Genomic DNA, 19,352 nt, shown 5'->3' with positions numbered 1-19,352 from the left:
AGGCAGGGACAATGTAGGATTGATAAATTAAACTGCATTTATTTCAATGCAAGGGGCCTAACAGGGAAAGCAGATGAACTCAGGGCATGGTTAGGAACATGGGACTGGGATATCATAGCAAATACGGAAATGTGGCTCAGGGATGGGCAGGACTGGCAGCTTAATGTTCCAGGATATAAATGCTACAGGAAGGATAGAAAGGGAGGCAAGAGAGGAGGGGGAGTGACATTTTTGATAAGAGATAGCATTACAGCTGTGCTGAGGGAGGACATTCCTGAAAATACATCCAGGGAAGTTATTTAGGTGGAACTGAGAAATAAGAAAGGGATGATCACCTTATTGGGATTGTATTATACACCCCCTTATATTCAGAGGGAAATTGAGAAGCACATTTGTAAGGAGATCTCAGCTATCTGCAAGAATAAAAGGGTAGTTGTGGTAGGGGATTTCAACTTTCCAAACATAGACTGGGACTGCCACAGGTGTTAAGGGTTTAGATGGAGAGGAATTTGTTAAGCGTGTACAAAACATGTTTCAGATTCAGTATATGGATGTACCTACTAGAGAAGGTGCAAAACTTGACCTACTCTTGGGAAATAAGGCAGGGCAGGTGACTGATGGGAGTAGGGAAATAGATTATGACATCTTGAAAAATGTCCATTTTACAGAGGAGGAAGTGCTGGATGTCTTGAAGTGCATAAAAGTGGATAAATCCCCAGGACCTGATCAGGTGTACCCTAGAACTCTGTGGGAAGCAAGGGAAGTGATTGCTGGGACTCTTACTGAGATATTTGTATCATCGATAGTCAGAGGTGAGGTGCTGGAAGATTGGAGGTTGGCTAACGTGGTGCCACTATTTAAACAGGGTGGTAAGGACAAGCCAAGGAACTGTAGGCCAGTGAACCTGACGTTGGTGGTGGACAAGTTGTTGGAGGGAATCCTGAGGGACAGGATGTACATGTATTTGGAAAGGCAAGGACTGATTAGGGATGGTCAACATGGCTTTGTGTGTGGGAAATCATTGTCTCACAAACTTGATTGAGTTTTTTGAAGAAATAACAAGGAGGATTGATGAGGGCAGAGTGGTAGACGTGATCCTTTAGATAAATGCGAGGTGCTGCATTTTGGGAAAGCAAATCTTAACAGGACTTATACACTTAATAGTAAAGTTCTAGGGAGTGTTACTGAACAAAGATACCTTGGAGTGCAGGTTCATAGCTCCTTGAAAGTGGAGTCGCAAGTAGATAGGATAGTGAAGGTGGCGTTTGGTATGCTTTTCTTTATTGGTTAGAGTATTGAGTACAGGAGTTGGGAGATCATGTTGTGGCTGTATAGGACATTGCTTAGGCCACTTTTGGAATATTATGTGCAATTCTGGTCTCCTTCCAGAAGGAAGGATGTTGTGAAACTTGAAAGGGTCCAGTAAAGATTTACAAGGATGTTGCCAGGGTTGGAGGATTTGAGCTACAGGGAGAGGCTGAACAGGCTGGGGCTGTTTTTCCTACAGAGTTGGAGGCTGAGGGGTGACCTTATAGAGGCTTATAAAATCATGAGGGGTATGGATAGGATAAATAGACAAAGTCTTTTCCCTAGGGTGGGAGAGTCCATCACTAGAGGGCATTGGTTTAGGGTGAGAGAGGAAAGATATAAAAGAGGCACCTTTTTCATGCAGAGGGTGGTGCATAAATGGAATGAGTTGCCAGAGGATGTGGTGGAGGCTGGTACAATTGCAACATTTAAAAGGCATTTGGATGGGTATATGAATAGGAAGGGTTTTGAGGGATATGGGCTGGGTGCTGGCAGGTGGGACTCGATTGGGCTGGACAGAAGGGTCTGTTTCCATGCTGTACATCTCTATGACTATATGAGTCCATGTCAAATTCCATGGATGGGGCTTACGTGAATTCCCCAAGCACTATATATAATATACCTCAAAGACATTATCCTTACATCAATATCCTGAAATTAATTTTAATAATAAACATAAACAGACCAGCCATATAAACACCTGGCCATCAGAGCAGGTAGGAATTTGGCAATTCTACAGCCAGTAACTTGACTGCTGTGGCTCCAAAACCTGTTTACCAGCAGGCATTGGTCAGGTATGTGATAGAAGACTCATGTATAATATCGTCAATGTTCAACAACACTCGAGAGCTGAACACCATTAGTAATCAAAGCAATCAGTTTGATCAGTGTCCTATCCACCACCACATTAATTCCCTTCACCACCATTACAATTTTTTAAAAATTCATTTGTGAGACTTGGGCATCACTGGCTGGTCAGCATTAATCGCCCATCCCTATTTGCCCTTGAGAAGGTGGTGGTGAGCTGCCTTTCTGAATCACTGCAGTCCACTGGCTGCAAGTTGACCATCTACAACATGCGCAGCAGCAACTTTCCAAGGCTCCTTTACCAGCATCTTCCAAACCCTGACTTCTACTTCCTAGTAGGACGAGGGTAGCAGGTGCATGGGAACACCGTCACTTGCAAGTTCCCCTACATCGGACACACAACTGTGACTTGGAGATATATCACCATTCCTTCACTGTTGCTAGGCCGATTAAGGTGGAAGTCCCTTCCTAAGAGCTCTATGGGTATATCTACCACAGATAGAAGGAAGCTCTCTGAAAAGACAGTCACTACAATTTATCAATAAAAACTAGAAATGGACAATAATGCAGTGACTCCCAAATCTGAAAAATGAATTTAAAAAAAAACATTTTCATTGGTCGAAGCTGATTAGCCAATTCAGTTTGCAAACACTATCTGTGCCTGTGAAATTAGTGCATGCATGATTGTGAATCAAGATTCCATAGCTTGGCCTCGTCTAAGAGTGGGGAAGGTAAAATATGCTGTCAACACAAGTGAGGATCGAGTTGACTAACAAGATGAAGAATTGCAGTAGAGTTCAGGAGGACATAAACAGCTAAGTAGAATGATTAGATTGGGGTAGAGCCAACCTTATTAAAAATCACAAGGTAATTAATTGTGTTTTAGTAGGAAATACAAGAAAGCTAGCAGACGCAGATATAAAATTGTTTGGAAATGCAAATACACTTAAATAACACGACCAAGACCATTTTTCAAAGGGGATGTTAAGTACAAATTAGCAGCAGCAAATCTGTAGGGGGTTCCACTTTAAAAGCAGCTTAACATGGGATTTTTCACGTCTGCTAGAAGACATGGTTTCAGGTGAGGTAGGGGTGTGTATATATTTTGATGCACAAGTCTCCAAAAGCTCTGGCATAAACGACTTCAGGCATGGTCTCCTAAACCTCTCATTGAACCAGGGTCTGTCACCTGGCTTGATGTAAATGGCAGAATATAAAAAGGACATGGAGGCCTTTGAGAAAGTTTAAGAAGGACTACTTGAGGCATCCCAGTTTGGAAGCCTTCAATTATTATGTTAAAAATTACACAACACCAGGTTATAGTTCAACAGGTTTATTTGTAAGTACTAGCTTTCGGAGCATTGCTCCTTCATTAACTAGCTCTGGAGCAGGATCATAAGACACAGAATTTATAGCAAAAGATCAGTGTCATTCATGCAATTGATACAATATCTGAACAAACCTATAATGCTGTTAAGTGTTTCATCTTTTAGAATGGGTTTCAGATTTGCGTTCATTAAAATGTAAATCCAAGAACTTCTTTCAAATCACATTCTCAAGATAACAAGGTTTTATAAAAAAAAGGTGACATCTCAGCTCAGACAATGCATTAAAAGTGTGAGGTTAGAGTCTGTCTGTATCTCAATCTTGAGTCAGACTGGTTCTATTTCCAAAGTAGGAATTTATAAAATGTTACGTGGATTGACTGCCTGCAGGTTGTGTGTTTTTTGCACAAAACAGAATGCATTTACAATTACAATTCTGCGAATGCACGTTCACCCCATAGACTTGTGTGTGTGCAGGGAGGGAGGGAGAAAGAGACAGAGAGTATATATTGGTACAATGGGAGAATGGAGTCATTTTGCACACATTTTGAGGCTATTTCACCAAAGTATCCAAAAAGGATAGGGTATAATTTGTGTTTGTGTCTGAGCAGGAAGAAGAGTTGTGGAAGGAGACAGCAATCAGGTGGTAGTGAGTGGAGTCGGTGACCACAAGGAACAGGTCAGAGGGTGAGCAAGAAATGGCAAACAGGAAGGTATTGTCAAGCAGGCCACAGTAAAGATAATCATGGACCGTGTACTGAATACTGCTGGTTTAAATGCTCTTCACACAAGACCATCCTGCAGAGTTTCAAAGTGCACTCTTTCTTCAAGTGCAATCCAATTCTCCCTGCATTAACCTCATGTCACATTAAGGAGGCCCTGACCCAAAACGATGCCAAAGGAAAGCTCGAATGCTCCATGCGAACACTGGCCCTATTACATCCATGAAACTGAAGTGAGCAACTCAAAACAGGGTCTTTACTGCATGGAAATTGGAAAAATAAAAAGGAATTACAGCTGCTAAGATGGAATAGGGGAGAAAATTAGGAAAAACATTATTTAAAAAAAGATTAAAATGTCAATACGGATTCAGGAGGGATGTTCCAGAGATGAGGGGTTACAAGATAAGAAAGAGTTGAGGTCAGGACTTTTCTCAGTTGGGCAGTAAAGGTTTAACTTGACTTGAATACAAGATTGAACAGATTTGTGATAAAATGAACAGAAATGGATGCTTTTCAGTGGACACAATTTCTACTCTATTTGGTTAGCCACACTCCTCAGATTTATGTTGCAAAATGATCCCTACAGCAATTACAAATACCAGTAGAGATATACACAAGCAAAAACAAGGCTCAATGATTTTAATGCTGTGTGTAATTTGCACAATGTTCAGATCAATGGTGCAGTCCTGTACAGAGACAGGTACTTGCACTTCAGCTCATATCGAGCATCTATTAATAAACATGGAAATGGATATTTAAGCATAAGATTCTTCCAGATAATTTTCCGTCCATATGGAAAGCCTTCACTTCATGCCAGAACTCCACTGATAGTGGATTTCACTGGCTGCTATGTAGCTTATTTGCAGAATGGGTTAGCACTGCAGCAATTAGCTTGGATGTCCCTGCTGTGACAGTAGCCCGGTATGCCAGTCATGCATTTAGCAGGTAATGAACTATGTCACCTCAAGGGAGACATATTATAGAAAATATTTAATTGGCAGTTTTAATTTTTTTTAAAAACTTAAACAATCTTTGAGATTTCAAACTAGATTTCCACCTTAAAGTCGGAGTGTTACCTTTCAACACCATGAAGGAGCTTTGATAAATTGCAAACAATGGCCATTTTATTTCAGTGCAGTTGTAAACACCAGACTTCCTATCAGTGATGAGATTTGATTCGGAGATTTCTGACAACCCATAGTATTTTTAAGACAATTTCACAACCATTTTAAAGAGTTTCTAATGCGTAATGATAAGCAGAGTGTGTCCTCAAAAACCTTACTAATTAAAAAGAATCGTCTCTGACGAATGTAGAAGCTGAATTGTCAAGTACAGATCAACTACATGTTTTGCAAAGTCAAGCAAGCGCCTTACTGTGCTATAATACATCGCCAGTTTCAGCACAACTATCTCTCTTTCACTCTCTCTCATTAAGATAACCATTAATGAAACTTATGCATCCTGTGATGGGATTTATGAATCCACCTGAGTACGGATGAAAAACTATTAGGAAAAGACAAGTTTTTAAATGAAAAATATATACTACTTACAAATTGATCTGTGCACTCAGAAGATTTAATGTATCCCAATATCATTAACTGGTGCCTGCAATGTTGCTCTTACTTATAAAGCAGTAGATGCAACTACATTCATTAGTCAATGTCAAATGCACCAGTTAGCCACAGTGTTGAATTGTTGTTGCATTTCATTAGGGACTTTACACTGAAAAGCCTTTAGATAAAATGTATTTTACAATTAATTTTGAGATCACTTAAATATGAAATAAAATGGAAGAGTGAGTCAGGTAAATTGTTTATGCCAGAATTCCTAGATCCATCAACAAACCAAATACTCCTCTGTTAGGTTTCCATTCTACTCTCACGCTGACATATCAGCAGCATACGTCAGGTGCAACTACTACCGACTATCTCAAACACAAGTACATTGCTCCTTAAATGAAGAGACCAAAGTGTACAGAGTATTCTAGTTCAGGTCTTCCTGATGCCCTGTACCTTTGTTACAGGACTTCCCTGCTTTTATACTCTACCACCTCTTGCACTAAAGGTTAATGTTCCATGTGCCTTCTTGATTGCTCACATGTTAACTCGCTGTTTCTGCTAAGGGGATGTATGGGTTACGGTGATGGTGGTGAAAAGAAAGGAGAACTGTAAACATCATCCAACTTGTTCCCAACTGAATGTGTTATTGCAGACATAACCCTCCGAATGGATACACTGCATATTTGTTTGTGAAAATATAGAATATGGACAAAATTTGAGTTTCAGAAATGCAGAGCTTCAGAATTCAATTATTAATTTCTCATTATTATAACGTTTATTGCAGTGCAACATTCATCACGTTTCAGGAATTCCTTTTTTTTAAACCGTAGATCACAACTTTTAAAGGCAGTCAGCTCCTTAAAGAGTTATTGGAATGTTGAACATTTCCTGGCATTTGGAATAAAATTGACTAGTTTGAATCATTCATTAACAGAATGAAGACAGTTTAACTTGAGTTTCTTGATCTGAAAGTGGCGATGATTTTACAAATAAGAAAATAGTTTCCTGCCTCCATAATCATAATGCACCCTGGATTTATAGGTCTGTCTGCCTAGAAGTTTTCTGAGCTGCAAAAGAGGTACTGATATGGAAAGTATCCACACATGCAGAAGGAAGTTTGAGAACCCTTAGTCCCTTTTTCAACAATAAATTGGTTTGATTATTCTGATCCTTTGTATGCCGGAGAAGGGCATATTTACAGAGATGGTAATACTCTAGGTAACATTAGAATTTATGGTTGTCTGTTACAAGGAACCAAAAGTGCCTGAAGTTCCAATGTCATAAATTATCCAGATTAAGCAAGTGAAATGGAAGGGAATTTAAATATTTGCTATACATTTTGTTAAAAGTCTGCTCCACCATTCAATATGATCATGGCCGATCATTGAGCTCAATATCCTAATGCTGTCCGACCCCCATATCCTTTAATCCCTTTGGCTACAAGAGCTATAGCAATCTCCTTCTTGAAAGCACAATGTTTTGGTCTTGATCACTTTCTGTGGTAGCGTATTCCACAGGCTCACCACACTCTGCGTGAAGAAACTTCTCCTTAACTCAGTCTTAAAAGGATTAACCCTCATCCTTAAACTCTGAACCCTGGGTTCTGGACTCACCCACCATTGGGAACCTAAATGAAAGATACAGCTGTGTTATTGTCAGCACTGGTAATCTGCTCACTCACAATATTGAGCACCCTTGTACCTTGCAAACTATCCACAAACATTAAATAGTCCTATGCTTCTACTTGCACCACAGTTTTTAAGATCATACCCATCTCTCTGCCATTTCTTAAATCAAAAGCCATGTGTTGTTGAGGTTGCTGTCCAACCCAAATGGTTAGCAGTCCTTCCACTTCCATTCCAATTCCACTCTGATTAATTCTGCCTAATTTATCATGAGCCCAAGGAGCAATTAGTTTATCAAAACCTTATTTTACCAATGTTTTTAATAATTGCTGGTAAGTTAACAGCTCTAGAGATAACTAGTGCACATTCACCTGCTTCAGAGGATTTATAATGGCCCAAATCTCAAAAGCTGCAATCACCAAATCTTCCTCCTGCTCCAGCTTAGTGTGCCATGATCAGCTCTGCATTTATGGTCAGGACTTCCAGTCCCGGTTTCTTCAGGCATGCCAAATATAGCCCAAACCCTTGTGGTTCTTGTGGTGCAGGATCATCCGGGAAGACATGTCATGTTCCTTTTTAAGGCACTGGCAGCATTTTAAATGTCCTAAAGCTTCTATTAATTGTGTCATTTCAAACTGTTTCACAATCATTTTTTGCCCCCCAAAATAGCATCTAGTATTATGGATTGTCTAATTATCTATATCTAATTAATGATCTCCTCCATTACTCCCAAAAGTGTTCAGTCACTATTGCTCAAACCTTCATCTCACCTGATAGTGCCCAGCCTCTTTCCCTCATCGCTCTTCACCGGGCAAAGAGACAACACTCTGAAAGCTTGTGATTCCAAATAAACTTATTGGACTGTAGCCTGGTGCTCTGTGACTTGGCTTTGTCTACCCTAATCCAACACTGGCACCTCCACATCATCCTTAGCCCTCAACAGTGATGAGCTAACTCTCTCTGTCCTTCAGCATAATCCATCCCCTGCTTTGTTACTCCTGGTGGTTTATTGTCCCAGGCAGGCTTTACAGCTGCTTTGAAAATCTCTTCAGTAAATCTATGTAAAGATTGGGCGCTATGCCCTACTCCTGCCCAAGCACCTGATTTCACCATCTTAGGAGTCTGAAAATAATTGGGACAAGGTAAAACCAACCATTGGAATTTTAAGTCCCACACATGTTTATACATGAGGAATTCCTTAGCTCCTGAAGCATATCAGTGATAAAAATTGAATCAGAGACCACTCTCCATAGAGGGGAGATTTGAACCGTAATCTGATTTTACTTGAGAAGTATTGCTCATTTTCAATACCTTTTTTCAGCAGAAGGTACTTCACCATCTTAGTTAATATCACAACAATCTAAGAAGATCAAGGTGGCAATGAGAGGAAACTGCTACTTTATGCAATTCACAAAATGACACCGTGCACACTCCAAGATCATGAGGGTTTATTCAGCTGTCATTGAGCAGACCACTCAAGGCATTTGCCATTTTAAAAATCAAGTCATCCACTGCCCTAGGACCAGGTGGTGTTCATTTTGGAGCAAACCACATTTTTGTTTGTTCAAGGGATATGAGCAATCCATGGTGTTCTTATGCATCCGCAGTCTTTATCCTCCGAGGTGGTAGGCATTAGAAACATAGCAACATTGAAAATAAGAGTGGGGGTAGGCCATTCAGCCATTCAATCTTGTTCCAATATTCAATACAATATAGCTGATCATCTGACTCAGTGCTCTGTTCCTGCTTTCACTCTTTGATCCCATTAGCCTTAAGAACTACATCCATCTCCTTCTTGAAAACATGAATTGCTTTGATCTCACCTGCTTTCTGTGGCAGATAATTTCACAGGTTCACTACTGTCTAAAGGAAGAAAATTCTCCTTATCTCACTTCTAAACAGCCTACTCCATATGCTTAGACAGTGATACTTGGTTCCGAACTCCCCAGTCATCAGCAGCATTCATCCTAAGTTACAGATTACTGTGAGGGAGGTACTGAGGAAGCAGCCTTAGTGATTTATTGAAATGCATCTTGCAGACAGCACTCACTGCTGCCACTATGTGTAAATTGTGAAGGAGCTGATTGTTCAAGGTGGCGGATAAGGTATCAGTCAAGCCAGGGTGGGATCAAGCTTCTTCAGCTTTGTTGGAGTTGCTCATATCGGGCAAGCGAGGAGCAATCCATCACATTCCTGACTTGTGCCTTGCTGTACAGGATTTGGGGATTCAGGAAGGAAATTATTCACTAGCGTTTGAAGTGCATTTGTCGCCAAAGTATTCACAAGACTGGTCCAGTTCAGTTTCTGGGTGGTGGTATCCTCAGTCTGTTGTTAGTGGGAATTCAATGATGGTAGTGGCATAGATCGTCAAGGGGTGATGTTTAGATTCTTTTGTGTTTGACATGGTGTTTGCCTGACATTTGTGTGACACAATGTTACTTAACACCATGAGCCCGATCCCCAATGGTGTTGAGGTCTTGCTGCGTACGAACACAAGTTGCTTCGGTATCTGCGGAATTGAGAACGGTGCTGAACATAGGTTTCAGTATTTTTTCTTCTTCTACTCCTCAAAGTGCTGACATTAACTTGAATGTCATTCTGAAAAATGCTAGCATCTCATCCATGTACCAGTACCTCACATGTAAGCCTAAACAGTTGGCTACTTGACTACAGCCACCATAACTAAAACTGATGTGACTTTGACCTCGTATCGATTTATACGTATTCTGTAGTTCTGGCTAATAGATAGGAGTAAGAGTAGGAACTGTGGCCATTTGCTTCCCTGTCCCCATTGGACAGCATGGGTTCAGCACTTCTTGCATTTCGCATCCAACCCCAGCTTCTTTCGGCTACAACAGAAACCAAAATTGCTGGAGGAACTCAGCTGTGTTTCATTCTTTCTGCTCCACCTGCCTACTCTTCAAGAGTAGGACAGATTTTAGTAGAAATCAAACCTTTCTGCTTCGAATTCTTTCAATTATTTTTAAAATGTTGCTTTATCAGGATTCAATATAAACTAATCACATGCACTTGCAACTAATCCAGTGGGTGACAATGAAACAGTTGACAAGATATTGGAATGAGTTTGGGAAATCCCAAACCCTACAATGCTGGATGTAAACAGATCTGAACTACTTCTAATTCAGCAAGTGTTGGCAATATTACTGAGAGAGACCACAAGGTGGCTAATGTGAAACATGAAAAGTGTAGCTGTTGTAGCTTTGAATGTCAATTGCTGGGATCTGCAGAGGGAATCCTGCTTTGAAGATGACTGCAACATTTAAAATGACCTGGAAACTAAAAAAAACTTGAATCTTCAGCAAAACGTCCATCAATCTGATGTGCTCAAAACAGACAAAAAGTACAGTTACTTTATTTTTTATCAAAATCATTCATAAACATCAAACCATTCAAAGATCTAAACGGTACAAATTATACATAAATTACACAAATGATCTCGGGGGTTCCCATCTGACGTAAACCCTTCCTGAACAGTTTATCATTATATTCCAGTTTGTTTATGCATCACCCACAGCACTCTCCACCAAGCCTTCAGACCAGGCACCACACTCTGGCATGCCTTTCCCTAAATCCCTCTTCTCCTCCTCCTGCAAGATCCTTCTTAAAACCACCTCCATGACCAAATTTCTTAACTCTTCCTGTGATTTTGTGTCAGGTTACAGGTAATCCTCAGATTTACTTATGATGAATTGGTCATTTAAAAGGTATTACATTAATCTACATTGTTGATGGATAGAATGAAAGGAACAAGAACCATATCTTATTTATTGTTCCCAAATCAGGAATGTAGATATCAATTGCTGAACTTTTACCATAAACATAAGAAATAAGCAGCAAAAACTGGGGTCTCCTTTTTTGCATCTGACAGATAGAATCGTTCAGTACAGAAGAGACCTTTCAGCCCATTGAGTCAATAGCGCCAAAGGTATGCTACTACCTACCACAGTCCCACTTTCCAGCTATAGGCCTGTGGCCTTGAATGTTACTAGACTTCAAATGCTCGTCCATGTATTTTTAAAAAGGGTGTGAGTTTACCTGCCTCAACTACCCTTCCAGGCAGTACACTCCAGGTAGCCACCACCAGCAAAACGTTTCCTCAAACTCCCCTCTAAACTTCCTGCCTTTCGCTTTAAAAAGTGTGTACCCTTATTTCTAATCTTTCAACTTAAGGGAACAACTGCTTTCTCTTCACCCTCTCCATGGTCCTCATAACCTTCCACACCTCTATCAGGTCTCCCGCCTTCAATGTTCTCTGCTCCAAACAAAACAACTCGCACTTATCCAGCCTCTCTTCATTGCTAAAATGCTCCATCCCAGGCAACATCCTCGTGAATCTCCTCTGCACCCACTCCAGTGCAATCATATCCTTCTTATAGTGTGATGCCAAGAACTGCACACATCACTCCAGCTCTGCCCTCACTTAAGTCCTGTACAGTACAAAGTTGATATTAATCACCTAAAGCACCTATACCAATATAGGAAGCTTACACAATTTATTTTTCCATGCGTCCTCCTTAATGGTGCATAATTTATTCCTGGTTTTGTCAACTGACATGGTATAGAATAGACTCATCACTTTGAAATTCAAACTATATTAGATTATGACTAAACTGCCCATCTCTCAGCTTAATATCTTTCATATTAACTCTAACTTTTAATAATTGTGTATTGAGAGCGTTACATTCTAATATATAAAATTTATAACCAAGGTGGAAATGGTACTCTCAAAGTCTCAACCTGATTAATTCAGGAAGCAAAGCAAAAGTTTGAGAATAAGGATGAAACATTTAGTTCAGGTAACAGACCAAGCTTGAAGTGGACATTTGAGGAAAGCCCATTTAATTGTCAGCTTTGGATTGTGGGGTCAAAACTCCTGTCTAATGCATTAAGGCATCATTCACTTTGTCAATCTGCAGATTCTTCATACATAATCAGATTATGCAGGAAGGAAGAAATTCTAACTTTATGTTAGATTTAGGGTTGATAGGAGGATTAATCATCTTATAAATCAGATTCCTAATCCCAAACTACCCCCAACACCTTCACCCACCAAGTGGGGGAGGGGGGCGCGGTGGTCAGCAGGCAATCAACCCCTCCTGAGGAGAAGTTGGTACTTTACATATGATAATGCGGGAAGCTTATTATCATTCAACTGTTTAACTGTAGTCAGGGGGTGGCAGCTACAGCCAGGTGAAAGGTTCCTGCATCCAGAAAGTGAGTTCCTGGATGCCCAGATACCTACCTGAGCAAAGCTCAATCTGGGAAAACTCCCCAACACTCCCTAATTCCCATGAATTTTAATCCCCATCCCACCCTCAAGGCTTCAGTCAACCTCGTCTCCACTGTTCCCCTCATCCCCATAACCTCTGAACTGGGTCCCAGGAATGATCAGCCTCTCTCAGAATGGAAACGATTCCCCTGCCCCCTACTAACCAAACCTGGGCCTCCAGCTTTGAAATCAAGATGGCTTCTGGATGGGGAAACATGGGGGGGGGGGGGGGGGGGGGGAAGGTGTACACTATGAAGGAAAATCACACCCAATGGTGTGCAAAATAATTCTGACTTCCCCACACCTTACTGATCCATCCACTCGCAGCAGGTCATACAAGTTAAAAGTTCAGATTAAAATGCCTGCTACAGCTAGTTTGTAGATATATAATTGGATTTAAAAATCAAAGATTTCCCTTCATGAATGGCTCAAGTCATTACCATTTTCCATTAATAATATAGAAGTGAAAGGTTATAAAAGTTACATTTTACATTATTCAAAACAAGTCAGATATGCATAACCAATTCAAAAAATGTGCAGGGTCTTATGGTATTACAATAGAAGATTAAAATATTTTATGCAAAATGCATGACAGAGACTTGCACACCATGCATTCGACAAATTGACCAAACAGCCCTTCCCACAGAAAAACGTTATAAACAGAATGATTTTAAATAAAATTATATGTCTATCACGACCTTAGGTATACCAAAATAACTACAAGAAATTAAACATTTCTGAAACACAAGAAAAGCAGTACCCAAATTGTGCACAGAGAACTCCCACAAACAACAATGAAATAAATGTTCAAATCATCTATTTTTAGGTGCCCATTGAGAGATAAAAGTTAGCAGGTCACTGGCAGAAAAGTTCCAAGTCAGTTCATGGAATCGTCTGCACACATCTGACAATATAGCTTTGCCTTTGTACAATGCTACCGCTGAGTCAAGGCCGAAACCTTAAATATTAAAAAGCCAGCAGATTGGATTGGTTATAGAAGGCATATACTGTACTGGAATAGTGATAATCAGAATAAAAAGGTCACTGATGATAGCCAAAAAGCACAATACATACCAAACATTCAGCACAGGTTTAAGAATTCAGTTTTTGTAATTGGGAACAATGATATATACCAGACTTCTGTGATAACAGTTTTTAGAAGCACATAATCTAACAGCAAATTCTCATAAGACATTGACAGGTCAACAGCCTAAGTAATACTTAACTTTGCATGCTTGCTTCGGATACCATTCATCATTCTGGTTATCATCTGCATGAATGGACTGATTAACCAATACAATAGCAATATAAAACCCAGTGTTATTTGAAGTGGCCTATTCTCATTCACTAATGCACTGTAATTCAGCACACTGTATGATTACAATCTTATGGAAAGCTCGTCTCAAATAGTAATTTCTTACCTGAATGGGCAGGGAGAGGCGAGTGAGGTCGTGGAAGGGCTGCAGACTGACTGCTTCCTATCAGGCTTTTCCTATTATTAGTGCGACAACTGAAATTCAAAGAAGAAAATAAAATAACTACAGCCACTCGGTTTTATGACATTTCATCACTTTCTATTATCTATCCTGCTGATGGTAATACTGGACATGCCAGATCCCACAGTGAGACCGCACTTGATAGAATAAAACCTGTAGCCTATCATTGTCAGTGATCATGGAAGTCAGTTACTGAACATATTCACAAGAGGCTGCCAATATCTGTTTCAACAAAGCCTACATTAATTAAAAATAAACATCTTAATAAACTTTTTTTAAAAATTCACTTGGGGGGAGTAGCAATTGCTGACAGGAACATCTATTGCCCGTTCCTAGCTGCCCTCAAGAAAGTAGTGCACCACTTCCTTGAACCACTGCAGTCCATTTACTGAAGACACAGTGCCCTTAGAGAGAGCAGTCCAGGATTTAACCCAACAATACTGAAGGAATGGCGACAGATTTCCAAGTCGGGATGGTGAATGGCATGGAGGGGAGCTTGCAGGTGCTGGTGTTCCCATACATCTGGCCCAGCTAACAATATCCACGTCCCATGAGTGAATTAAAAAAAACTTCCAGTCTAGAGAATCTGATGGTCTCTTCCAGGAGGATTCACAAATACCTGAGTTTACATGTTTTCAGCTTCAAATACTTCTAATGTTTTCTCCCAACACGTCTGGCCTGGATAAACACCCTACTTTGAGGTTTTTTTCTTATTTTAACAGATCTAAATTACCTTCTCTCTTTCTCAGGAGAAACTGCCTCCCACATCATATTCAGCAAAGAACCCTGCAAAACCACCCCAAACTGAAGTTAAGACTGAAAAGTTTCTTTCCAAACTATGGGTATTTCTCCCAAACATAAAAAGAACAAATCAAGAATAATCCATTAGAAAGCCTAACGTGTGACACTGTGCACTTAATTCACTCATACGCTCTCTCAATGTAAACAAACGCCCATTCATTCTGGTAGGCTCTCTCTCACAATCTGTTTTAAAATAAATCACAATGGCTTACTGAAATACAATGAGTTAATCATTAAACCTCTCCTGACACACAGAAAACTCATACGTCATGAGTTCAAAATTCAAAATTCAAAAACCCAAACTGGTAAGTAAATGATATTTATTTATATAAATCACACTGTACAAATATCAGACAGAAAGAATCATCCCTTTTAGCCCAGCAATAACCTCACAGATACATAACCTCAGGTCACCCCTACCTCCATGCTAAAAGTTCATTGATCATCTGGCATAGAATTGATAGAGTTGTGCAAGCGTATAACAGATTTAGATATAACAAACTGGGAATAAAAAGTTTGTGGAAGGATGACGGACACAGATTTAAAGATTTGGGAAAAAGATATAGCTGGAATGAGAGGATGATCCTGCTTTTGCATAGTGAATGGTAATGGCCTGGAACTTGTTAGCAGCACGGGTAGTGAATGTGTAAGCAATTAATTATTTCAAACAGAAACTGGATGAACACTTAAAGGAGTAAGTCTGCAGGGCTACAGGACTAATGATGGAATGGGACTGAGTGGATTATGCTGCAGAGAGATGTATAGATTTGATGGGCCAAGTGGACTGCTCTGCTACAAACAACACAATGGCATAAGGAGCAAGTCTTCAAACTTGGCTAATTGATAATTTAGAAATGATTAAACAACCTCAGCTTTCCTCCAAGCCACACACTATCCTGACTTGTATCTACATGAAGGTTTACACACTGTCATTGTGTCTCGAAACTTTCTGCGGAACAGCTAAGCCTCCCTGAATGGGAAGAGATGGCCTTAGTGGTATTATTGGACTGTATGGACCCTGTGGACTGTTAATCCAGAGACCCTGAATGTTATGGGGACCTGTGTTCAAATCCCACCATGTCAGATGGTCAGAATTTGAATACAAGTTTTATAAATCTGGAAATATGAGTGGATTGATGAATTTGAATCTATTGTTGAAAACCCATCTGGTTCACTAGGGAAGGAAATTATCATCCTTACCTGATCTGACCTACATGAGACTTCAGACTCTTAACTGCCCCCGGGCAATTAGGGATGGACAATTAATGCTGGCCTAGCCAGTGACACCTCATCCCATAAATGTTTTTTATAAAAAACATTTTGGATGTAACTATACCACATGGACTGAAATGGTTTCAAGAACATGGCTCACCACCATCTTCTCAGAGGTAATTCCGGATGGTAATTCAGGATAAGCTGCCCTGGGCATAGCTCACATCCCATGACTGATTTTCTTTTTTTAAAAAATCATTATTTTAAAAGAAAATTCAAAATCTAAGTTTCTCTGTGTCATCTAGTGAGGTAAATTATGCCAGCTTTGAATAATTACATTCAAATAAAGTAGGTATAATCTACTAAAGACGCTGAGTACTCTCAGAATTTTAAAGGCAACATTCCTGCAAATAGCACTGTGAATTTAAGTTACATGATTAATTGATTAAATTGGGAGATTCCCCACGCTACACTTTTATCAGTGCCCAGGTACCTCTTAGTAAGAGAGTCATCAAGGAAAAAAAACCCTTTGGCCCAAACAAGTCCATGCTGAACATAATCCCAAACTAAACTAATCCCACCTTCCTGCTTCTCGCCCATATCTCTCTGAAGCTCCCCTATCAGGTATCTATCCAAATATCTTTTAAATGTTGTATTTGTACCCACATTCATCACTTCCTCAGGAGATTCATTCCACATGCAAACCACTCTCTGTGTAAAAAATTTGCTTCATGTCTTTTTTAAATCTCTCTCCGCTGACCTTAAAAATGTGCCTCTTCGTCATGAAATTTCCCATCTTATGGACAACGCAACTGTCATTAACTCTATCTATACCTCTCATTATTTTATAAAATTCTATCAGGTCAGCTCTCGACCTCCTATGCTCCAGTGAAAAAACGTCCCAGCCTTTCTTTATAACTCAAGGTTTCCATAGTCTGCAACATCCTGGTAAATCTCTCTGAACTCTCTTAGCTTGATAATATCCTTCTTATAACTGGGCAGCCAGAACTGGACACAATATTCCTGAAGAGGCCTCACCAATGTCCTATACAACCTCAACATAACATCCTAACTCCTACAATAAAAGGACTGAGCAATGAAGACAAGCATGCCAAATGCCTGTTTAACAACCCTGTCTATATGTGACACAAACTTCAAAGAATTATGTACCTGCACCCCAGGTCCCTCTGTTCTACAACACTACCCAAGGCCCTACCATTAATTGTATAAGCCCATTGTTTGTTGAACCAAAATGCAATACCTTGCATGTATTCATATTGAACTCCACCTGCATTTTTTCAGGCCATTGACCCATTTGATCAAGATCCATTTTTAATCTTAGAAAACCTTCTTCACTGTGGACTATGCCACCAATTTTGGTGTCATCCACAAAATTACCAACCATATTCTCACCCAAAACATTCATATAAATTGTAAAAGAAATCTTGTGTAGGTCAACTAATTGGTGACTATATATTGAGCACACATGCTTAATCAAAATCAAGCAATTAGAAATTAAGTCCCAGCTTTACAGATCTACAGAAGGTGGTCACTCAGATGAGAAATGGAGGGATTCAGAGAAAAGCTTTGGTGCAAGCAGGAGTATGGTTCTAAATAAATAATGACTACACACAAAAGAACTTGTTAAAAATTCAAAAATCGAAGAATGCTTATCTATAAACTAAAGGAGATTGATAGCTACAGAATCAGCTAAAGGCAACATCCTTTTTCCCCGACGGCAACAGAAACAGCTCAGGCACGTCGGAATACCTTCCTGTCAAGAGAATATTCTCATCATCAAAAAGCATCCAAAATCAAAAGCTCAACAGCTAAGAATTGGCAGTGTCAGCAGGAGTGTTCATCTGTCCAATGCACACTCACACTGCTCTGTCCAGCCCAGTATTAAATCATTCAGGACAGATGCAAAGAGATTTCCTGTAATTAAAAACTCTTGCTCAAACCCTGTGCATCCCACCAGGAAAATGTGAAACTACAGTGATTGTTCAAACAGAACAGGCCAGTCTGTAATTCTCCAAACAATCTATTCCACCCCAGTTCAGAATTAAACTGGGATGCCCTGCCTCGTCGGCAACGACAAAAAGGTGGGAACCCTCCCCCCCGCGGAGTCGCAAATCTGATCCAACAGCAACTACAAAGCTCAAAGGAATTCTCACCTTAACTCATACCAGTCTCAAAATCTGGGCTACTCTAAATGAAGAAAATTGAACCTTCCAATGATAACTTTATCATGGACTATAAAAAGCCTGGATTACCTGTTAAAAGAGTATAATTTAAATAAAAGTATGAATACAGGTTAGAAAACAGTACTGCTAAACCTGACTTGATAAAACATTGGGAAGCTGCAATAAGCTCAAAATAATAACTTGAACTTATTACTTTGGACTATTAGAGATTAACTCCTGAGTCAGCCTTAGTTAGGCTCTGGGGTCAGGAATGATCCATTTTTAAAAGACAAGGAAAGATAAAGTAGTCATGGCAAAGACAGCTGTGTTTCTGAACCATGAAGAAGAGTGAAGGTGGCCAGATCATATAATAAGTCATTTTGATTTGTCAGCAGATCATCTCATAAGTAATTTTAGTAAATTTGAAGCAACACATCAAAAGCAGAAGGAGGATGTCAACTAAGAGTTTACCTTACAAACTCCCAAAGGTGAAGTAGGAGTCATTCACAGCCTTTATATCATACTGTGACCAAAATTGTATGTTTCTGTAAAACATTATATTACAGATAAAAATGCTCACAGCTTCATTTGTCCTTACGTTTCAGCTGTTTAAAACAGTAGGATTTTTAAAAACCCTACACTAATTTTCATAAAATAAAAATGAAAACACATAAAAGACTCAAATTATTTTACAAAGTTTTGTAATTGTAAAGAACTTGAACTGATGCTGATTATGGTTTACATAGTTAAACAATTTTCAAACGGTTTTATTTTATAGTCAAGGAGTCATACAATACAGAAACTGTCCCCATTGTTCCAACTCGAACACGTCGAGCATATATCCTAAACTAATCTAGTCCCGTTTGTCAGCGTTTGGCCCATATCCCTCTAAACCTTTCATGGACCCATCCGGATGCCTTTTAAATGTTCTAATTGTACCAGCCTCCACCACTTCCTCTGGCAGCTTATTCCATCTACACACCATCCTCTATGTGAAAAAGCTACCTCTCAGGCCCTTTTTAAA

At 39.7% G+C, this 19,352-nt stretch overlaps 1 protein-coding gene across 2 annotated transcripts in view; it reads right to left on the bottom strand.

Moving 5' to 3' along the window:
* Positions 1–19,352, bottom strand: part of LOC132822321 (microtubule-associated serine/threonine-protein kinase 4-like) — a 190,757-nt gene that overhangs the window by 109,340 nt on the left and 62,065 nt on the right. For both annotated transcript variants that reach the window (XM_060835555.1, XM_060835564.1), the window contains exon 2: positions 14,058–14,146. In XM_060835555.1, the coding sequence (XP_060691538.1) occupies positions 14,058–14,146 (89 nt within the window). The remainder of the gene's footprint in view (positions 1–14,057; positions 14,147–19,352) is intronic.

Source organism: Hemiscyllium ocellatum, chromosome 2 (genome assembly GCF_020745735.1).
Source record: "Hemiscyllium ocellatum isolate sHemOce1 chromosome 2, sHemOce1.pat.X.cur, whole genome shotgun sequence".
Classification (NCBI taxonomy): Eukaryota; Metazoa; Chordata; class Chondrichthyes; order Orectolobiformes; family Hemiscylliidae; genus Hemiscyllium; species Hemiscyllium ocellatum.
The sequence above is the reverse complement of the archived record's forward strand: the minus strand, read 5'-3'. Positions and strand labels throughout refer to the sequence as shown.